At 36.8% G+C, this 24,895-nt stretch overlaps 1 protein-coding gene across 8 annotated transcripts in view; it reads right to left on the bottom strand.

The window, feature by feature from the left end:
* The window catches only part of KCNT2 (potassium sodium-activated channel subfamily T member 2), a 436,518-nt gene that overhangs the window by 17,352 nt on the left and 394,271 nt on the right, over positions 1–24,895 (bottom strand). For 7 of the 8 annotated variants that reach the window (XM_074389701.1, XM_074389699.1, XM_074389700.1 and 4 more), the window contains one exon: positions 14,483–14,783. In XM_074389701.1, the coding sequence (XP_074245802.1) occupies positions 14,483–14,783 (301 nt within the window). The remainder of the gene's footprint in view (positions 1–14,482; positions 14,784–24,895) is intronic. The other variant, XM_074389705.1, reaches the window with a different exon arrangement.

The raw sequence follows: 24,895 nt of genomic DNA, 5'->3' as shown, positions 1-24,895 counted from the left end.
GGGTCAAAACTATACAAATTGTCATCAAAGTAAGGAATGCAATGTACATTTATGTTTAAATAGAATATTCATTGCATGCCAAATAAAAGGTTTTATATGTGGTCAGGTGAAGTATTTCAAAATTTAAAGTGATGAATCTAAATGATAATTTGAAAATGTAAACCCAAGACATTAGAGAAAGCCTAAAACATTTTGGAAGCACTAACAGCACATTTACTATATAATTTTATTTTAATAATTGGCCCCACGGATTTAAATGTAAAGGTACTACTGAAGTAATAGTTGAGGATTGAAGAAAGCTATATTAAACATATTACTTAAATAACTTAAAAATAAGTACATACCAAGTTTTCCAACTTGGCAGGTATCCTGCAGTACTTTCATTTGACTTACAGGGCATTTTTATGATTAGTTGAGAAATATAATTTATCACATGATATTCATTTTTTTTTCTTCAATTCATTCAGTAATGGTATCAGCATAATTATTTGAGTCACAGATCATTCTAATTCTGAGGACACAGCAATAAACAAGACAGGCAGAGTTCTGGCCTTCAAAGACCTTTTTAGCAATTTTCTGAGAATGGTTTCATACCGTATAATGCAGATCTTCAGAATAAGTGTCAGCAATCTAGTTATAGGTTTACTATAAGTTACTGTAAACCTTCCTATATAATGTTACACATATTATTGAAGTTATTTTAGGATCACCATCATTGTTTTATCACATAGACATGTTGACTAAAAACAAAATAAGAAATTAACTAATCCCAAGTACACATTCAATGAGTTTTGACAAATGCATAGTTTGGCGACCACAACTATAACCATGATGTCAAACATATTCATAATGCCAAAAAGACCTCTCATGCCCCTCTGCAGTCAATTTTCTCCTCTCAATGCCAACTCCTAGTCTAGCAATCACGAATTTCAAGAAGCAATGTTTTCTAGGAGTAATAACACGTATTTTTCTCTCAGCATACGTTTTTGTGTTGAATCCATGTTATTGCATGGTTCTACTTTGACACTAATTTAGACACTCTATTTTTCTTTTTTTATTGCATAAAAAACATTTTTAAAAAGTGTTTTCCCACAGAGGAGATGAAGCAAGATGACCACATAGAAACTTCCACTGATAATACTTTTTGCAAGAACACCAAACTGACCAACTATCCACCCACACAAAAAACACTCATAAAAACCAGAGACCAGGTAAGCAATTATAGCATCTCTTTTCAACTTTATGCCAATAAAAGGGGCACTAGGGGGTAGGAAAGACGGTCTTGCATTTCCAGCACCAACCCTCCCCCATCTTTCGGCTGTGGCCGCCTGCTGCAGAGTCTGTGCACTTGGGGAATGGGGAGCTCAGTGACTGTGAGACTGCACTGCAATCAGCGCTGCCTGGCAAGCAACACTGGGCAGAACTCAGCCGGTGCCCACAGAGGGGGCACTCAGACAAGTTCCAGCCAGAGAACTGCGTATTCCAGCAGTCAGAACCTGAGTTCCGGCAAGCCTTGTCACTGTGAGCTAAGTGCTCTGGGCTTCTAAATAAACTTGAAAGGAAGTCTAGGCCATAAGGACTGCAATTCCTGGGGAAGTCCTGGTGCTGTGCTGGAAGGAGGACCAAACCAGCCGGGATGGCCCAGGGAGTGCTTGAGTCGCCCCTCCCTAACCCCAGGCAGTGCAGCTCCGGGCTCCCAGAGAGACTCCTCCCTTCTGCTTACCGGGAAGGAAGAATAAAAAGGACTTTGCTTTGCAGCTTGGATCCCAGCTCAACCACGGCATGATAGGGCCAGGCAAAGTCCCGAGGTGCCCCATTCCAGGCAGTAGCTCCCAAATGACATTTCTAGACATACCCTGGGCCAGAAGGGAACCTGGTTCCTTAAACAGAAGGCTTCAGTCCTGGCAGCATTCATTACCTGCCAACTAAAGAGCACTTGGGCCCTGAATCATCAGCAGTGACAGCCAGGTAGTACATGCTTTGAGGCTTGAGTGAGATTCAGAGAAATGCTGGATTCTGGTATAACCCAGAACATTTCCAGCTGCGCTGGTTACAGAAAGGGATTCCTTACGCTGGAGAAGTAAGGGAAGGAAGAGTAAAGAGGCCGTTGTCTTGCAGCCCCAGGTACCAGCTTGGCCACAGTGGGAGAGAGCACCAAGTGGGCTCTTAGGTCCCCAGTTCTAGGTCTTGGATCTTGGTCAGCATTTCTGGACCTTCCCTGGGCCAAAGGGGTGCCTACTGTCCTGAGGAGAGAGTTTCATGCCTGGCAGCATTCACCAAAATCTGACGGAAGAGGATGTGGGCCTTGAATGAATGTGGGCAGTAACCAGGTAGTACTCAACACTGGCCTGGAGTGCTGGTGGCCACAGGGAGAGACTTCTTTGCTATGGGAAGGGGAGGGAAGAGAGGGAGAGTCTTTGTCTGTGGTTTGGATGCCAGGTCAGATGCAGTGGGATAGGGAAACAGGTAGAGTCCCGAAGTTTTGGACTCTAGGCCCTGGCTCCTGAAGAGCATCTCTGGACTTGCGCAAAGTAAGTGGGGGAAATAACCACCCTGAAGGGAGGAGAAAAGAAAGAAAAGCTTTGCCACCTCCTGATTACAGGGCTACAGGGCTTCCAATTAGCACAGGTGGTAGTCAGGCAGTGATTACCACAAGCCTTGGGCAAGACCCCATATGGTGTTGGCTTCAGGTCTGACCCACTGCAGTCTCAGATGCGGTGGCCAGAGGGATGCTTCTGTTATTCCTCCCCCAGCTTCAGGCAGCTCAGCAGAGAGTGAGACTCGGATTGGGAGAAAGTGAAGGAAGAGAACAAGAGTCTCTGCCTGGTAATCCAGAGAATTCTTCAAAATCTCAAGCAGTACCAACAACGCAACACCTTTACAAGTCTATAGGAGCCACAGCATTACTGGTCTTGGGGTGCCCCCTGAGTAGATATGACTGCAGTGACCAAAAACTTGGATCATAAAATCCAAGCCTCAGGAAGGTGTGGTGGCTCATGCCTATAATCCCAGCACTTTGGGACTCCAAGGTGGGAGGACTGCTTTAGACCAGCCTGGGCAACATAATAAGACCCTGTCTCTAAAAAAGCAAAAACGAAAACAAAAAATAACAAAGTCCAAGTCTGAATACCTGGAAAGCCTTTTAAGAAAGATGGGTACACACAAGACCAGACTGCAAAGAATACAATAAATACCAAACTCGTCAATGCTCAGACACTGAGGAACATCCAGAAGCATCAAGACCATCTTGGAAAACATGTCCTCCCTAAACAAAATAAGGAATCAAATACCAGTTATGGACAGCCAGAGATATGGGATTGTTCAGATGGATAATTCAATATAGCTGTTTTAAAGAAACTCAACGGAATTCAAGATAACACAGAGAAGGAATTCATAATCCTAACAAAAATTTAACAAATAGGTTGAACTAATTAAAAAGAAGCAAGCACAAATTCTAGAGTTGAAAAATGCAACTGACGTAATGAAGGATATATCAGTATCTTAACAGAATAATTAATCCAGCAGAAGAATTAGCGAGCTTGAAAACTAGCTATTTGAAAGTACGCAGTCAGGGAAGACAAAAGAAAATACAGTTTTCAGAAACGAAGCATACCTGCAAAATCTAGAAGACAGCACCAAAAGGGCAAATCTAAGAGTTTCCGGACTTAAAGAGGAGGTTGAATGACAGGGCTAGAAAGTTTATTCAACAGAATAGTAACAGAGAACTTCTCAATACTAGAGACAGATATCAATATTTAAATACAAGATGGTAATAGAACACTAAGCAGATTAACCAAACTAAGACTCCTTTAAGACATTTAATAATCAGACTCCCAAAAATCAAGAATACAGAAAAGGATCTGAAGGCAGCAAGGGAAAAGAAACAACATACAAGGGCACACTAAGATATCTGGCAGCAGACTTCTCAGTGGAAACCTTTCGGGCGAGGAGAGAGTGTCATGATATCAAAGTGCTGAAGGAAAAATACTTGTGTCACAGAATAGGAATAATACTTGTATCCTTGTATTTTTGTATTTTCAACCCATTAAAAATATTCTTTAAACTCAAAGGAGACATACACACTTTCCCAGACAGACAAGTCTGAGGGATTTCATCAATACCAGATGTGCCTATAAGAAATGCTAAAGAAAGTTCTTGAATCTGAAAGAAAAGGACGTTAAAGCAGTTAAGAAATCATCTGAAGGCACAACACTCATTGATAACAGTAAAGACACAGAAAAACACAATATACTATAACACTGTAATAGTGGTGTGTAAATTACTTGTATTTTCAGCAGAAAGACTGAAAGATAAACTGATCAAAAATAATAACTACAACTTTTCAAGTTTCCAGCACATAGACAGTACAATAAGATATAAATACAAACAATAAAAAGTTTAAAAGTGGAGGATAAAGTGTAGAGTTTTTGTTAGTTTCTCTTTACTCGCTTGTTTATGCAATCCATGTTATGCTGTCATCGTTTAATAAAATGACTTATAAGATATTTTGCAAGCCTCATGTTAATCTGGAATCAAAACACATACAACAGACACACAAGAAATAAAAAGGAAGATATTAAATTATATCACCAAAGAAAATCATCTTAACTAAAAGGAATATGACAAGGAAGGAAAGAAGGAAGGAAGGAAGAGAAGACCATGAAAGAACCAGCAAACAAACAATAAAATGTCAGGAGTAAGTCCTTATGAATAATAACATTGAATGCAAATGGATTAAACCCTCCAATCAAAATACACAGAATACCGAATGGATTAGAAACACCAAGAGTTAATGATCTCTTGCTTACAAGAAAAACACTTCTCCTATAAAGACATATATAGACTGAAGAAAAGGTATGTAAAAAGATATTTCAGGCCAGTGTAAACAAAAAAGACCAGGACTAGCTGTATTTACATCAGATAAAATGGATTTCAAGGCAAAAACTATAAAAACAGACAAAGAAGGTCATTATATAATGCAAAAGGTGTCAATGTAGAAAGACAATATAACAATTGTAAATATACATGCAGTCAACACTGGATCACCCAGACATACAAAGCAAATACTGTAAGAACTAAAGAGACTCCAACACATTATTAACTGGAGACATCAACACCCTTCTTTCAATGCAGAACAGATCCTTCATACAGAAAATCAACAACAAAATGTCAGACTTAATCCCAGCTGTAGACCAAATATCTATTAAGATACTGGCAAAACATTTTGATTAGTTGGTTCTCACACAGCTATAAAAAACTGCCTGAGACTGGGTAATTTATAAAGGAAAACTGACTCACAGTTCTGCATGGCTGGGAAGCCTCAGGAAACTTACAATCATGGTGGAAGGGGAAGCAAACACAACCTTCTTCACATGATGGCATGAAGGAGAAGTGCTGAGCAACAGGTGGAAAAGCCCCTTATAAATCCATCAGCTCTTGTGAGAACTCACTATAATGAGAACAACAGAGAAGTAACCACCCCCACGACTCAATTACCTCCAAACCAGATTCCTCCACAACAGGTGGGGATTATGGGAACTAAAATTCAAGATGAGATACTGGTTGGGGCAAAGCCAGACTATGTAACATATCATGCAACGGCTGCACGATACACATTCTTCTCATTAGAACATGGATCATTCCCAAGGACAGGCCATATGTTAGGCCGCAAAACAAGAGTTAACAATTTGTGTTTAAATAGAAATTATAGCAAGTACCTTCTCTTACCACAATGGAATAAAACCAGAAATCAACAACTAGAAAACTATGAAAACTACACAAACACATGGAAATTAAACAATATGATCTTGAATGACCAGTGGGTCAATGAAGATATTAGGAAGGAAACTGAAAAATTTCTCAAAACAAAACAAAACAAAACAAAACAAAATGGAAACACAGCATATCAATATCTATGGAGTACAGTGAAAGCAGTACATAGAGGGAAATTTATAGCTATTCGTGCCTACATCCAAACAGCAGAAAGACTTCAAATAAACAACCTAATGATGCATCTTAAAGAACTAGAAAGGCAAGAGTAAGCTAAACCAAAAATAGTAGAAAAAGAAACAATAAAGATATGAGCAGAAATAAATGACATTGAAATGAATGAAACAATACAAAACATCAACAAAAGAAAAATTTGTTTTTTGAGAAGATAAACCAAATTGACAAATCTTTAGCCAGACTAAGAAAAGAAAAGAAATGTCCAAATAAATAAAATGAGAGATGAAAATGAGACATTACAACTGCAGAAATTCAAAGAATCGTTTAGAGGATACGCTACTAAGAACAGCTATATGACAATGAATTGGAACCTGGAAGAAATTGATAAATTCCTAGACACACAAAACCTACTAAGACTGAACCATGAAGAAATCCAAAACCTAAACAGATCAATAACAAATAATAAGATGAAAGTCATAATAAAATGTGTCCCAGCAAAGAAAGGTCTCAGACTCTACAGCTATACTCCTGATTTTACCAAACATTTAAAGCAGGACTAATAATCCTACTCAACCAATTCCAAAAAATAGAATTAGGGAATACTTCCACAATCTTTCTATGCAGACATTATTACCCTGATACAAAAAAACAAATAAAGACACATCAACAAAGAAACAAACAAAAAAAAATTCAGGCCAATACATAAGATGAACATAGAGCAAAACTCCTCAACACATTAGCAGATGAATTCAACAGCACATTGAAAAGATCATTCATCAAGACCAAGTGGGATTTATACCAGGGATGCAGGGATGGTTCAACATGTGCAAATCAATCAATCGTATCAACGTAATGAAGGACAAATATGGAATGATCATTTCAATTGGTGCTAAAAAAGGATTTGGAAAAATTCAAAATCCTTTCATGATAAAAAAAAAAAACCCTTAAAAACTGGGTATGAGGGAACAAACCTCAATGCAATAAAATCATATACAACAGATGCACAGTTTGTATCATACTGAGTGGGGAAAAAACTAAACGCCTTTTCTTTAAGATCTGGAACATGTAAAGGACGCTCACTTTCAACGGCATCATTCAACATAATACTAGAAGTCCTAGCTAGAATATACAAGCAAGAGAAAGAAAGAAAGGGCATTCCAATTGGAAAAGAAGACATGAAATTATCTTTGTTTGCAGATGATATACTCTACTATTTGGAAAAACCTAAGGATTCCACCAAAAGACTATTAGAACTGATAAACAAATTCAGTAACGTTGCAGGGTACAAAATCATCATACAAAAATCAGTGGTCAGACATGGTGGCTCACGCCTATAATTCCAGCACTTTGGGAGGCCGAGGCCCGAAGATCACCTGAGGTCAGGAGTTCAAGAGCAGCCTAACCAACATAGTGAAACTCCATCTCTGCTAAAAATACAAAAATTAGCCGGGCCTGGTGGCATGTGCCCATAATTCCAGCTAGTAGGGAGGCTGAGGCAGGAGAATCACATGAACCTAGATGGTGGAGGTTGTAGTGAGCAGACATCACACAATGAACTGAAGCCAGGATGACAAGAGTTAGACCCTGTCTCAGAAAAAAAAAGTAGTATTTTTATATGCCAACAGTGAACAATCTGAAAATCAAGAAAATAATCCCATTTACAATAGCCACAAATAAAATTAAATACCTAGGAACTAACTTAACGAAGTGAAAAAGCTCTACAATGTTAACTATAAAACACTGATGAGAGAAACTGAAGAGGGCACAAAAAATTAGAATGATATTTCATGTTTATGGATTGGAAGAATCAATATTGTTAAAATGCCCATATTACCCAAAGCAATCTACAGATTCAATGTAATCCTTATCAAAATACCAATGATATTCTTCACACAAATAAGAAAAGCTATCCTAAAATTTATATGGATCACAAAAGACCCCATATAGCTATCCTGAGCAAATATGAGATCCAACAACCCTCTCTTTGGATTTGGATGGGGACCCTTTCCGGTAACATTAATACACCTAACATATAAGCAATTTCTCAGAATATTGCAGAACCTCTATAAAGTTGGCTAGAGAAATAAGTTGTTCACTGAAAAAGGCTCATACCATATGAAAAGATGCTTAACATAACCAGAATAAGAAGGTACACTGAGATATAACTGTTTTTACCTATTATGTTGGTAAAAATATTTAAAGAATATTTAAGAATATTTGAAACATCCAAAAGTCTGATAACATATTCTATTGACAAGATTTTGGAAAAACAGACTATCTCATAATTTGCTAATAGAAATATAAAGCAGTACATACCTAAGTCAGGAAATCTGGCCAACAGCAAAATTATATATATATATATATACTTAATTGTTAATCTAGTAATCTCACTTTCAGAAATTCATCCCAAGCATACACTGGGAAAAAATGTGAAAAAAATGTATAGATATGCCTATTCAGTGCAAGGCTATTTGTAATCACAAAAGACTTAGTTAAATAGGCAAGAATATCGCCACAATGGGGTGTAGGCAGCTATTAAGAGAAACAAGGAATACTCTATATTCTAATACGCTAGAGAACTCCAGGATGTGCTATTAAGAGAGAGAAGCAACAGGGGGGGAATGTGAACATATGCCACCATATATGTTTTAAAATTTATATTTAAAAATAAAGTAACTATATATATATGTACACACACACAGACACACACACATATATATCTCAGTTTGAGAAAAAAGAAATATAGATATGGATAGAAAAATCAAATAAAAACTCTGCAGCCCTGGATTTCAATTATAAGTATTTATGTAACCTCATGAGATATTCTCTGTCTATCTAGAAACAAAGACAAACCTGTAAAAAGGAGCATCTCTAAATCTTGAATATGTTTTGAAATGTTATTCTCCACTACAAGAAAACATGGATTCTTGAAGAGATGACATATTCTAAGGTAGAAGGATATAGTCCTACAGAGAGCAAGAAAAGTCTATCAAGGATGATTGATGTCATGAGACAAGAACTCCAGAGATATTTCAATGATAGATCTTAATTAATTCTAACTTAAAGAAATGAAACATTATGACATTTGCTGAGATAATTGAATTTTGAACACCAAGTAAATATGTGACAACATTACATAATTATTTTTAATTGTGAAAATGGCCAGTGGTTATGTTCTTAAAGCTAGTTCTTGCAGGGCGTGGTGGCTCACATCAGCACTTGGGAGGCCGAAGCAGGTGGATCACCTGAGGTCAGGCGTTCAAAACTAGCCTGACCAACATGGCAAAACCTTGTCTCTACTGAAGTATGAAAATTATCTGGGCATGATGGCACATGCCTGTAATCCCAGCTATTGAGGAACCCGAGGCAGCAGAATCGCTTGATCCTAGGAGCCAGAGGTTGCAGTGAGCTGAGATTGCGCCATCGCATTCCAGCCTGCATGACAGAGGGAGACTGTCTCAAAAAAAACCAAAAAATCCCCCAAAAGTTAGTTGTTAAATTATAGAGGTGAAAACTAAACTATATAATGTCTAAAATTTACCTAAAAATGATGTAAGAGGTGAGAGAAATGGGTGTGAGTACACATGAAGCAAGACTGGTCATGAGTGTTTTGTTTTGTTTTGTTTTGAGACAGGGTCTCTGCCGCCCATGCTGGAGAGAAATGGCATAATCATGGCTCACTGCAGCCAGCTCCAGGTTCACGCAATCCTCCCACTCAGCCTCCTGCGTAGCTGGGACTACAGGCGTGTGCTGCCACACCTGGCTCATTTTCTGTATGCTTGTTTTGAAAGAGACGCAATCTCACAATGTTTGTTTCCTATGCTAATTGCTGAAGCAAAAAATTGGGTAGATACAGTTTCAATATACTACTCTTTCTACATTTATTCATGTTTAAAATTTTCCGTATCACCTAAATCCAAAGATTTAGGTAGACGTGCACAAAAAGGACACCTTTTTCTCAGAGAATGTAGACGCTCTTGACCCTGCCATTCTTGCCATTAATCTCAGCACGATTTTGATGCCTGCTAGCATATGAATGACTCAACTACTTGTCAAAGTAACTATAAGTTTACCACACTTAATAGCATGTATTTCTTCCTTATTTACAAATATCTAAGCAAAGAGTTCCAAATGTGTTCCCTTTCTGTATTTTTGACTTTTTCACTAATGGATCAGTCTTTATATTTAAGCATACTCATCTCTCTTTGATCTTCCAAAACAGTTTTTCTTCTTTCTCCATTTTCACGCAGCTGTTTGCATATTTTTCATTTCTTTTTCACAATAAAACTTCTTGGGGAAAAAAAACCTGTTGTGACAGAGTTGTCACCTGGTATCCATTATTTTCTTCTTTAATAGAGATCTGAGCCACCAAACATAAAACACACATTCTTGCCAATGGGGCACAGTGGAAATGGTGCGTGCACCTGTTGGTACTATCTTTCCATTAAGATAGTTCTTTCTTTGCTGGCCCCTCCTTCCTTCCTTCTGGGTGGAATGCGGAAAAAAATGATTGGAATTCCAGTAGCTGTCGTGTACAACGATATGACTTTGGCAATGGAAGTAACAGACGGTGGAACAAGCAGACGGAAAACTGAGTTTCCAATCACCTGGCATCCTACCATCTTGGAGTATCTCCAGTACTGTAATCTGAGAGATAAATAAATCCTTCTATCTTGTTTAAACTATGACTTCTTTGTTTTTTTTTTGTTTTTTATTTTTAAAATTATACTTACCTATAGTCAGTCTGCCTAATCTACACTTACTTACACAGTTAGGTCCTCTTAATCCTAATTAATATATGTTAAAGCCACTGTATCCAAATTCTTACCTCAAGCTATTTGATATGTAGCTTTCGTTGATACGTAACTTTCACACATACCATTCAACTGATACTGTCCTCTGCAAGGTCACAAATGACATATCACCACACCTTCAGTACAATTTGGCATTACTAATCGTTCCCTATTTTTCTAGTTTTTCTGTTTCTCTAGTTCAAACTTTTCAATATTTTTTTCACCACACAGAACACACAGAAAATGACTTTTGTTCAGGATACTGCGGTAATAGGCAAAACTGCTTAAGGCTGGAGAAAACCAGCTTGAAGTGCCTAGGATCACCCCAGGCCCCAAAGCTTATGAAGGCAGAAGGAGTCAATGCTATGGTAAAATACATAACCAATTGATGACATGCTACTGCGCTCAGTTCTGGACACTTCAGCCTCTTGTTTCTTTTTTTTTTTTGTTGCTGTTTTTTTTTTTGAGACGGAGTTTTTGCTCTTATTACCCAGGCTGGAGTGCAATGGCGCGATCTCGGCTCACCGCAACCTCCGCCTCCTGGGTTCAAGCAATTCTCCTGCCTCAGCCTCCTGAGTAGCTGGGATTACAGGCACGTGCCACCATGCCCAGCTAATTTTTTTGTATCTTTAGTAGAGACGGGGTTTCACCGTGTTGACCAGAATGGTCTCGATCTCTCGACCTCGTGATCCACCCGCCTCGGCTTCCCAAAGTGCTAGGATTACAGGCTTGAGCCACCGCGCCCGGCTTTTTTTGTTTTTAATGCTTTTCCCTAAACATTCCAGAAAAGGGTGATTTTTTTTTTTTTTTTTTTTTTTTTTGAGATGTAGTCTCACCCTGTCTCCCTGGCTGGAGTGCAGTAGTGAAATCTCAGCTCACTGCAACTTCTGCTTCTGGGTTCAAGCGATTCTCATGCCTCAGCCTCCTGAGTAGCTGGGATTACAGGCACCCGCCACTACACCCAGCTAATCTCTGTGTTTCTAGTAGAAACTGAAATGGCCAGGTTGGTCTTGAACTGCTGACCTCCTGATTCATCCTCTAATCCTTTACCTGGGAGTTATTTCATCTATTCCTATGGCTTTAATTAAAATGTATATATGCTGATGACTCTCAAGTCTAGCTACACATCTCATTTCCTTTTTTGTGTGAGCATTACACAATCGAAATTCAGCTTCATATAGAGCATCACCCATCAGAAGTCTTCCAGGCACTCAAGAGAAAAAAATTATCTTCACCCCTATGTGTTCTTCTGAGCTCATGAATGCCACCATCACACATTCAGTTGCTCATACCAGAGCCCTCAAGAGTCATCTTTTGACTCTTCTTTTCCCCTCTCCTTTACATCGTCTATCCAGTAAGTAAATATTGTATTCTGTTTAATTCTTTCAGAGCAGCCAAATCTGAGAAAAAAAAATCAGAGTATGATTTGTCATTAAATCAATCAACATGCAAAACAATAATTGCTTTAAATGATTCATCCTTAATGGAGAAAATATCGATTATTTATGCCTAAGAATGCAAAATTTGTCGTGGGTTTTTTTTTTTTTGGTGATGTGCAAAAAAAAAAATTCTTACTCTTATGTATCAAGTACAGACATACGCACAATACTCAAACAGACACACAGTATAACCATGGTACTAATCAAATGGTAGTTCTGGGCTAAGCACTTTATCATTCATTGTCTCTCATAACAAATCTATGATATAGGTATTATTATTATTTTCATTTCACAGATAAGAAAATAAACTGAGAGGTTAAATAATTTAACAAATCTATTGGCTGACACTAGAATATGAGTTCTATAAATACAAAGGTCTTGTCTGAGGAGGTCATTTTTCTATTCCCAGTACCCTGGCACTAAGAAGGCAGTCCAATAGCAAGGGCTGAGTGGATGAATTATTACAAGTTAGAAATAAATGGAAAACACTAGAAGCCTATGATGTATTAGGTTTCAAATCCTGTTTTCATAATTACTGTGCTATTAGAGATATCCAGTACATGGTTCTAGACTGGACTGATGGATCTATGGGCAGACAGATGGATAGAATGAAGAGAGAGAGGCAGAAAGAAATGAGAAAAGATAAAAACGAGGTGCACAGTATCTGCTATTTGCTGCAAGCGTGCGAACTAAATTTAAAAATTATGATAAAATAAACCAGACAGAATAACTACATGCAAGATACCTGACAGACATTTCATTAGCAAAAACAACACGTTTTCTGATGTTTCTCACATGCAGTCAGCTTATGCACTTTTGAGTTTCTAACAGTCAAACTTACCTGCCGTGATGCTTCCAGGACCAGCCTGGCATTACAATGTTCAGGAAAAACAGCTGGAACTTGGATAAGCAACTATTCACTACGACTTTTTATTAAAAGCAATAGTTGCTGAACAATAACTAACAAAAGTCCACATACAAGGGATTATCATCCTTTAATAATATAATCACGTTCGATGCCAATAATTAATTGGCGGATAGCTATTAGCTGAATTTCTAAAATGACAATCCTTTTTTTCTTTTAATTTGCTTCTTAATTTAAGATATTAAATGCAGTTATATTAAAATTACTTGTCACAGATGAATCTGGACTACACCTAAATGTCATATAATTATGAACTTCAACTATATATGGAATCCTGCCTACAACACATTTTAACTGTATGTCTTTGAGCAAAGTCTTTAACTTCTGAGAGTCAAACTTCTCAAGAGTAAAACGAAATACCTTTCAAATGAGGGTTATAAAGAGTAATAAGAAAATACACATAAAGCACCTAGCACAGTTCCTGGACTGCACACAGCATGGAGCTGTTCCTACAGAGTACTGCTAAGTTAATACATGGGGTTTTTCCTTACTCAAGAAAGAAACAGAGGCAACTTCTCTTAAACTCTAATTCAATGACTAAAATTCTTCCTATCAACAGTACCTCATGTTGAGATTTCAATAATAAACATGAGAACAGAGTAAATATGGAATGCCTCCTATTTGATTCTTAACTTGCTTGATACTAGCACTATCTGAGGTCCTGGTTTATCCAAGTTATATATTTCTATATATAAAACAAAACACCTTGTTTATCATTTGGTTTTCCTTTGAATGGACTCAATATCTTTTTAAAGTAAAATTCAGTGTGATAAATGATACATTTTGAATGTGTCTTTGCATTATTTATTTAAGCTGTGTCTATATTGTCGATATGCAATTACGGATCAATACAGGAAATGAACAAATATTAAGACAAATCTGGACTATATGAGATAAAGCACTGCCTGAGCTTCAAATTGAAGCTTTTGAAGACTTTGTTTCTGAATCACATAAACTAAATAAATTTTATAGGAACATATTGGTTAATCTACGGCCAGTATAATCAATTACTTGCAATGCCTCAAATTCATTTTTATCTCAGGCACTAGAATAAGATGATAATTAGAAGGCTACCTGACTTAAGTTCTTCACTTCTAACATGAAAACAGAGGGTCTAGCTCAGAGCTTTTGTGAAAATTGAAATTAAGATAATTCCTCTAATAGGTTTAGCACAGTACCTAGCAGACTAAGCAAAGGCTGAACATTTTTGGCATTTTATCTTATCATCATCACTTCTGTAGGAGATTAGATGTATCACTAGTAACTAACTGAAGTGCGAAGCAAAAAATGCAATTCTTTACCAAATTAGAACCAACTCTATTACTACTAATGGCAAGAAATCACAAGTCCATATACACAGTAGTTTTTAAAGAGCATACCATATCCCACCGTAGAAAGACCCAAGTGTTTCATTCTATTTTTCACAAGTTCAGCAAGCTCTTGTCTTTCTGACCTCCTGTAGAGGTTCAGTCGCTGCTGGGTTATTTTTTCAGCTGTTTTACCAGAGTGTTTTGGGCCTTTCCTGCTCAGTCTTCGGGCCCACTGCATGCTTTTTCTCCGCAGCAAGGGATGGTCCGACTGGTCGCTGGATGTTGAGTTGCGGTGGTTCCCGCGGTGGTGCCCTTGTTCTCTGGAGTCTTTGGTGTCTTCCCACTCTTCTACACTGATAGATATTTGAGACTTTAAAGGAAACAGATATTGATAATTAGATACTTCAGAAGTAAACATGGCCTGAAGTTGAAATAGTATTTATTTGCTAATATTGACATAGTTACATTTCTACTCATGAGTTTTTTTTACAGAAAGAGCAAAATCAGTCTTCGATTCTAATTTTCCATTACTAAAAATATTAAAATGTATGTTTTGTTGAACTTACATATGAATCAGATAAAATACATATCTGTATCCTCTAGTATAATTTTTTGTGAAAATATTTAATTTTTATGCATAACCGTTTACTTATCGTAGTTATTTATGGTATTACTAGCATACAGTTGTTTGAAACATGTAAAAACCAACATTTTATAACTTTATTCAAATAAAATCCATGTAATGGACTTTTCTAAATCTACTACAAGTATTTTACACTCAATTTAAATAATTATAATTATTTTAGCTTTAGAGTTAATAATGTTTTTGAAGGTTTTTAAATTATTGCTCTTTCTAAAGGTAGCACTGTATGAATTTTATAATACGTGAAGTTTTAAAATTCTTTCATATGCCCCAGAAATAAACAAAAAAAATCACTTTTCAATTCATGCATTCATTATTCACCATATAAAATGCTTTTCTGACTAAAATATTAAAACATATTTCAAGAAGTGTTCTAAGTATTCTGAGTGAAAATATGTTGTAGATATTAATGTTTCACAAATATACTGTAGAATTACAACTCAAACTTAAAACAGGCTGTTCTCCATAGGAGGGAAAAACAATGAATAAACTCACAAACTATTATGACTTACTCGTTTATGACTAAATCTGATTTTTAAAGTAAGATGCTCTCCTTTGATTTTAAGCCTTTAATAAGCAAATGCTTACTGTTTGAAAATTGTTGCTTTTCATACTAGGAAGTCATATGAAATGCAACACTGATCAAAGCAGAAAGTCTTACTTTCTAAAAACATGCACATGCAAACGAACAATTTCCTGAATACTACTGTACTTAAGAGCAGCATTCATGAATCTGTTAACTGCATTTCCCTGTTAGGGATGGAAGCTTGAACTTCAGTTACAACATGCATGTGTTGCTGGCTTTTAAAGTAATAGAATTTAAATTACCAATTTAAGTAACGTCAGGAAGTAGATCCAATAAAATCCTTAAAAAGTGAATATAAATTATAAAGGCTCAGTCAATGCTTTACATACAATTCCCAGTGGCAAGCTATGAAATTCTTTCACACTTAATTTCAACCAAATATTCAAATACTAATCCACATCTGTTTCAAAACAGTGCTATATTAGAAGGATATCCAAAAAATCTTCATCTCTTCATGATAAAAGAATTGAGATCAAACAGTTTTAGAAACCATATTTTATCTATCAGAACTTAACTTGTAAGCATTAAAAGTTTTTAATACCATGATTGAACAATAATGGACATTTTCATAAAGTTTTAACTCTTTTCTCACCTACTTGATAATATACTGAAAATTCTCTTCTGTGGAATTAAAACACAAACTCTTAAGTAGTATCTACTATCAACAAGAACATTAATTCGCATTTAGTAGTACATATGCACTTCGTAGCAACAATGAAAATATGCTAGTTGAGTTGTATTTAGACAGTTGTTTGCAGAGTTTAATCATAATCTTAAATGTATTTAATCATAATCTTAAATGTATTTGAAGTATCTTTCAGTTCCTCTTTCTAGACATAAATCCTTGATAGTTTGATTTCCTATAAATATGTGGAAGTAATAATCTTGCCAAACCAAACATTAAAAATACTATGTTTATCTAATATCAGTTATAACTCAAGTCACAAAATCATATTGTTATTTTATAATATAAATATAAATATTTATACTCATATTATCTATATAAATAAAGCATAGAGATTCACTTATTTCGAAGTAGGGGATGAAATACTGATTTTGTGAAAGCTCTTCCTCAGCCACAGGTATAAGGCATCATGTAAAGTATCATCTACAAGACAAACTGAAATCTATGTATACATTAGTTAAGCAATATTTAATATCCTGTTCACTATAATTTTGAATTCCCCCAAAAGAAACTATTAAAGTTTATACATAAAAATCCATAAGAATCTCAAGTTCCTTTTTAAATAATTTCATAGAATAAGTAATATTTCTTTACTAACTTCATTTTACAAAAAAAAAGAAATGAGAAGAATGTGAGGATTACTCTTAGGAAATCCAAACCCAAACACATAAATTGCTCTTTACATGTTTGGAATTTGCATTCCTTTCTCTCATTCTTCCAACAGGACATAATAAAAAGTACATTAAGTTTATGTGTATGATATATACACATTTGAGTTCTATTTTGAATGCTTCCTAGCTCTGTCCCTACAATGAAACTGCACAGCCCTATAAAAAAATGAGGATAATGGCCACCTTCTTTTCTACAGAAAAGTGAAAATTCATATGACATTACTATATGAAGAAAACATCTGTTAACTGTAAACTTTCACATAACAATACCATTAATATATCCTAGTAGAAATTATCCACAGTATCAATAACATTAGTAATAAACATTTGTTACTCTAGTCCTTAGATACTGAAGATGTGTCTGTGTGTGTGTTGTAATAGGAGGTCCATTTATAAATATACTTTCCTGATGTCATTTCTTCAGTTGTAACTCTCGTGTTTTGAACGTGGCATTAGAATCTCGTGGAAATAGCATATAGTGCTGGATACACAACAGTGCCTTTATAATAGGACCTTCTCCTGAACTCAGTGTCACAGTGAAAGAATGGTGAAAAGCAAGGTTTTAGCATCAGAGACACGAGTTTAAGTAACAGTTCTACCACTTACCAGTTTGCCTTCTTGGTTATGTAATCTAAGCTCTCTGATTATTTCCATTTCCCTCTCTGAAAAATTGTCATTCTATTATTACATTATTACTTTGCCCACCAAGTTTTTCTGAAGACAGAAAAGAGATCATGCATGAAAAGGCAGAGTAAGATGTCTGTCTTAGGAAACACCCAATAAATATTAATATTTTATGGCTTATGATCTTGTATAAAAGGACAATAAAGAGAAGAAAATAAGAAATAATCATGATGTGTACATAAAAAGGGAAAAATGAGTATGAAAAAGAGAGGGAATGATTCAGTTCTCCATCAGTAGACTTCTAAATAAATCAAGGTGCTAAAAATGTGGACTTGGAGGTAAAAATATCTTGGTTAAGTGTAGTCAATTTAAACAAGAGAAAAAGTCTCAAAGTGAAAGTGAATATTTTTCATTCTGCACAGTTTCTATGAATTATTTTGTACTTTTCCATGGAATAAGTAGAGGACTCTGATTTTTTTGCATTTTTGTTGTCAGACACATAATATAATCATTAACATGAAAAATCAAAATCTAATACTAATGTTTATGAGAATGATAAAAACATATTTCCATATGTAAATGAAATGCTTCTGGTAATATATACAGTACAATAAAGAAGTGAAAAATTCATGACAACTCTAATAATTTTCAAACAAATTTAAAATATTATCACTTTCTAAAAGTTATATCACTTCCTAAACATTTATCATACTTAATATGATTTTTTAAGGCTAAAAGTATTTCCTCATATGAATAATAATTAAAAGAGTAATAAATAAGAAAATGTTTCTTATGCCTAAAATAGCTGACTATGTTATTGTTTTCAGGAAAGTAGAAAGTATCAGATACACTAAATACATTACTCTTTTCCACACCCTTCACAAACACACATCAAAGTGACTCAATTCAACTTTTTCCTGATTTTTTACTGAACAGTTATTCATCTTATAGGTTATTGAGCAATCTATAGAACAATGTAGTATTTTAAAATAAATCAATTCACTCAGTAGTTTGAAAGTGAGTGTTTGTAATCTGGCCTCACGACTTTCTAAAGGACAGTTTTACTGACTTCATTATACTCAACTGTGCTATTTGATTTAGGACTGAAGTCAGAATTGTTGTAAAAGAAGAAAACAAAAGAAAATGAAATCACTAAAATGTGCTAGTTTAACATTCTATCAATGAATCTTTATCTAATATTTTCCATTAAATAAAGGTTAAATTGTAAAAATACTTAAGAGATCACCTAAATTTAAATATATGTATGAGTACCAAGGCTAGTGACTGGGTCTACTGAAAGCTTATTTTTATTTAAAAAAAAAATCTAAAGAAAGATGTTTCGCCATTTTCCAAAGTTCAATTTAATATGCAAATGTGGTCTGTGATCTAAATGCACAGTGAGAAAATAGCTAGTTACTCGTATATTGATCTATTTTCAAATTAATTTCAGAATTACAAAGACAATTAGAGAATAAACAATCTTATAGTCTATAAAATGCTGAATTTGGAATCAAATAAATAAGCTGTATTTTCAACTACCTCGGGAAAATGTTTTATGACCTTAAGCAAATCACTGAGATTCTCGGAAAATAATCTAATTTTAGACAGGAAGATAACCTGTCTTCATGACAAGAAAACGCAAAATGTATGAGAACCTAGTATTTAAACTCTAAAATAAATTTTAAAGCCAAATATTTACTTTAAAAATTTGTGTTGAAATAATAACATTTTTAAAGCCAATAATTTGGTGGAATGATGGAAATTATTTTAATCTTTGACTCCCTTTTTCATACATAAAAATAAGTTACTTCATTTGTGTGGTCTCTTAGGTATCTTTCAGTTCCACCTATATATAATTCTACAAATATAAAATATACTTGTATTAGGTAGAACCTCTATTAACTCACCCTTCCAATTCTATAGCTTCAAATGGGAAAATTTATGTTTATGTCCAAGTGAAAAAAATTCAAATTCTCTATTAAGAGATAGATAATATTAAATAATCCACAAATTCATGCTAGTAGTTTTTCACTACTATCCAACAAAGCACCTCTGCTCCACCCATCCTCATCTATCTTTTGGTTATTATCTGTAAAAGAAAAATCAAATATACCTACTTTTATATTTCTCAATATTTCTATCTCCTTTCTTGTGATTTTCTAAACATTTACACATTAACTTGCACATATACGCATTTTTGATGATTTGGTTTTCCTGCACTGTGTGTGTATAAATAAATATGTGTGTGTGTTTTTAATTCAATCTCTACTTTCTACTTAAATTTTGCTCTCTGTGGAATTTGAAATCTAGCTAATTTACTATCTTGCCATTCTTTCTCATCCTGATGGTGGGTTTTTTTTCCTGAACTTTCAAGCTGTCATTTGGAAACAGCTGGTTTATAAAGTCTCAATTTCTTAATGCTTTTCCAATTGCTTAAAGCCCAGAAAAATCTTATGTTTTTGTTCCTGTTTTAGAACACTGAATATTAATACCATGTAACTGCTAAACACTTGATGGCTGTCTGGTCATAGAACTTAAATAATGTATCTGTGTTAATAAGAACAAATTGAGAGGGGATTTTGTCATTGTTTTTAATGGTTTGATTCATTATACTAGGAATCCTAGTGATGTAATTCATAAATGTGTGGATGACAGACAGAAGGTATATACATTACTTACTGATTTTTCATGACTTATTTAGAAATTTCAGTCTTCTCATCAGCCCAACATATGGAGATATTCATGTACCGTATCCTTCCTGTCATAAATAGTTTGTCTCCATTTTGATGGCAGACTGCTGACAGCTCTCCAGTGCCAACACCCTTCCTTTTCCTCCTGCCCCACAGATGGGGAAGCTGGTAAATCCCAGTCTAGGTGAAGGCCATCGCTCTAGCCCTCATCTATTTTTTTAATTTAAAAAATTATGTATTTATTTACTTGTTTTAAGACAGGATGTTGCTCTGTTGCCTGGGTTGAGGGCGGTGGCAGGATCTCTGCTCACTGCAACCTCCACCTCCCAGCTCAAGCAATCCTCCTGCCTGTCCTGAGTAGCTGAGACCACAGGCGTGAAGTACCACATCTGGCTGATTTTTGCATTTTTGTAGAGATGAGGTTTCGCCATGTTGCCCTGGCTGGTCTAGAACTCCTGAACTCAAGCAATCCTCCCATGGGGACCTCTCAAAGTGGTGGGATTACAGGCGTGAGCTGCCCTGTCCGGCCCAGCCCCAATTCCTAATTGTGATGAAAGCCAAGCCGGTTTCTTTTTCTGGTTCCTTTAAGCCCAAGCCATTTTTCTGACCTGGTTGGAAGCCTGTCTCAGTCTCCATAGAAAGCCTCATTATGTGAGGTGTTGGTGCAGGTGTGCAATCACCAGCCTCAACACCTGAAGCAGATTTCGGGTGGTTGGGCATTATCCTGTCTATGAACGGTAGTCTTAACAACTGGCACAGCAAGGGATATCAAGGCAATGACGACCACCACTGGGGCGGGGGATCTTTCTTCTAACGTTTTGCCTTGTTAATTTGTTGGACTGTCTGGAGACAATTATGCTGCTTGAGTTATTTTCTGCCCACTGGCAAGCTTATACTTTAACCCGTGCAACTTCATCCTGCATTTGCTGAGTCTTCCTAGGTTTCTGTTAAGAATTGAATGATCTAAATGCCTGGAAGCACCAGTAATTTTTATGGAGAAACTGGAATCTGGCCATAGTCCCATGTCATGTGTCTTAGCCTGGACCTGACTTTGTGTCTCATACTGAATCGTGTGGTCAGGATTCAGTAGGAAATGTAACTGACACTCGGCACAGGGGAATAATTCCTACTGTGTGACCACTGGTTGTATGTCTCGACCAGGTATCAGCCCCCATTCAACAGTGTCCTAGGAAAAATACCTGTTACTTTTTGCGTTATACAGGTCCACTGGGTGGTGGCTTATACGGAAGAAGAGCAGTTACCATGTGGAATGCTGAGGTTCACTCTCCTAAAAGGATATCGCTCAGGTAGCCACCCCAAAAAATGCTGCTTCTGCTGTTGCTGCCTATGCCTCCATAACAACACAGATCCTGATCCCGGAAGTTACAGAGAAAAGCAAACATGGGCCTCTGTGGCATACCCAAGACGTTAATTCAAACCCAACTTCAACCTATGGAACTTAAAATCTGACGAAGGAAACACTGCCATCAGGGAGAACCATAACCCAGGCAATAATTACTTGAGACTCTCTGAAAGAGAAGCCTTGTAGGACAGAAAAAAACAGCACCAGCCCCAACAACAAAAACAAACTGGATAGAGGGGAAGAAACAGAAAACCAGATACACAGGAGAAAACAAAAAATGTAAACTGAAGTCTGTAATGTGTTCCCTTGGAAATTCTTAATTTACTTGAAGAATTTATAAGAACAGGTAAAGGCTGGAACGGTCTTGTGCCTCTGTAACATAAGTTCCAAATTAACTCTAATGTTTCCTGAGCTGCACCCATTGGCAAAGCTTCAGAACCTTAATCTAAAGTTGAGGATCAAACCACACTCATCATTGGAAATGCCACTAATTGTAAACAAAGTACCCTAAATACAGGGACTGCACTAAAATAGAGGTACCTCCTCTTGTGGAGGTGATTATCACACACAAAATATAGCACAAACAGACATACCTCATCTTAACCATCAGAATTATTTTCTGGAGTAAATTCTCCAGTCTTAACAGCCATTGTCCAAAATATCCCAGAGTAGACAGACATGGATGCTCTGATCCAATTAATAATAAATTAAAGTAAATAAAGTCAAATCTTTGACACGTCCAAGGAGTTTGACAATACAGACCCGCATGCACTTCTGTCTCCTCAATGTAAATAATTAATAAGGACTACAAGAATTAGAACAATCCTTCAAGGATTGAAACCTCTCATCTAAGAACTATTTAGAGAAGGGGTAATTAGTCACCACTGCTTCTCCATTTAATAGTCAAACTTGGCTTGTTCTTAAACCTGGAAAAAAAATGGAGCCTGGTAGCAGATCATCCCAAAGTTAACGCTGTGGTTCCACATATTAAGGCCACTATTACTCGGTGACATTACTGACTCCATTCAATCAGCAATTTGTAAATACTTTGCAGTCACAAAGTCATAAGCATTTGATCACTGTGTTCTCTTAAGTGCCTCTTTTGATAGGCTCTTACACTCCTAAAAGGAGACAGCCCATTTGGCCCCACAGAAATGCTTCTGCTGCTGTTGCTGCCTATACCTCCATAACGACACAGTTCCCAATCCCCAGTTCCAGGGAAAGGCTTCTACTTTTCCTCTATCTTCAAAAGAACTCAAACTTCTTGACCTGACCACATGTAGGATACTTAAAAAGTCCTGCTGTCACAAACAATCCCTCTGCAGGCAGATCTTTACTGCATCCAAGTTACTGTGGGAAAAGAGGTAGGACATTACATTGATACCATCCTCTTCCCAGGAGATTCCTTTGACACTCACTCGGGATGAATGCACATTCGAAAGGAGTTCACAAGGAAGAACAGGCAATGCCTTGTTCAAAGTGCATGGTTCCTCAGTGTAGTCAAATTTCTGAGCATTATGTGACCAAAGGCTACTTCACCACTGACAGTCTCAAGGAACAATGCCTGTCAGTATCCACAACTTTAAGACAAAAGTAACATTTATTAGGCCTTCTGGGGTTCTCGATGCAAGATAATCCTCATTGACAAGCACCACATTTTACTTAAGCTCATTTATGCTCCTACTCGCAAATTGCCCCACACTGAATGAGACCCCTTAAAACAAAAGGCTATGGAATCTCTCCAAATTGCAATACAACAGGCAATCACACTGTTCCCCTCTTCTGCAAGAGAGGTCTCCTCCAATGCCTCCTGCATCAACCATAATAGTGCTCATGGGTTTCTGGCAGCAAAACTATCCTCCTTGGTCACATGCTATATACCATTAGAATGGCAATTGCTGGTTGCATACTGAGCTCTATCAGAAGCCCTGTGCGCAGGACTCTGCCCTCAGTGGCCCACTGTGCCTTTGGTCACAGAAGCATCATCCTGCAAGTCTGACACAGCCACTAGAGAGTCTGTAGGAAAGGGGCAAACTTGGGCCTTCTGGCTTATGTCACCTGCAGAAGAAAGTTTCCCCTGTGCCATGGTACTGAGCATGTCACGCCTATCCCAAATCCCTGAGTACCTAGGGAGCTTCTTGGGATTAATCACGTGAACAGGGCATGGATGGTGGTATTGTGTTAAATGTGGTGAAGCTCACTGGAGAGCTGCTGCTTTTGATCCCTTAAAGTGACAGAGCTAAGCAAGGACAGGACCCAAAGGTTGGCAGGGAACATCTCAGCACCAGACACCCTGGATAACAACTGGTCTCACTCGCACATTTCTACACACTCGTGGGTCACTGCCTGTGGTTTGGTCACCTGATGCAGGCAATGGCAGAAACAATTCCTTATCCACGGTTGCCCTCTGTAAGGAAAGAACTCTGGGAATCTCTTCCTCCTACATACACAAAATAATAATCAAGGTCACAAGTGTCTTTACACATAGTAAGACCATAATACAAGGCTCATCAAAACATTTATCACCGTCAATATTCCGGACATCACTGAAAGTAACCGAAACACGCATTCCACTTTTCCAAAATACACAACACGGTCCTTTTCAACAAGGCATTTAAGGTAGCTTTCAACTCCCTATTAACCACAGGCTACAAGCTTCGTAGAGCATTCTGTTAAACAAAACCAGGCACATTTCAGTCACCCGTCCAACATCAGGGGTAAAGTCTAACAGTGTCTGACTCCACTTTTGATGTTTGACTGCTGACGGCTTTCAAGCTCCAACACAACCTTCTGCCCCATATTTGGGCAGGTTGATAAGAAAGTCTGGCGCTCCTTCCTTTTTCCCTAGCAGGAAGTTGACACTCCTTATGCATGAGAAATCTCACCCAAAACCCAGCTCCTAACCACGATAAAGGCCAAAATAAAAATGGTCTGCTCCCTCAGACCTGCTTGGGAGCCCATCCTGTTCTTCCCACAAACAAACAATCAAACAAACCAACACTCTTGGGGCATGTGTGGCATCATCAATTTTAACATCAAAACCAAATTTTGGGTGAAGTCTCCACACTGCCTCTGTGGAGCAGTAAACATTCTCCTCAGAACTATATCCAGTTCCCATATACAATAATTAGTTCTAGGTTAAAAAATAATAATAATAAAGAAATAATGCTATACGTGTCTCATCCACTGAGCAACTTATAATCTATGAGGAACTCCATGG

Source organism: Saimiri boliviensis, chromosome 19 (genome assembly GCF_048565385.1).
Source record: "Saimiri boliviensis isolate mSaiBol1 chromosome 19, mSaiBol1.pri, whole genome shotgun sequence".
Taxonomy (NCBI): Eukaryota; Metazoa; Chordata; class Mammalia; order Primates; family Cebidae; genus Saimiri; species Saimiri boliviensis.
The sequence above is the reverse complement of the archived record's forward strand: the minus strand, read 5'-3'. Positions and strand labels throughout refer to the sequence as shown.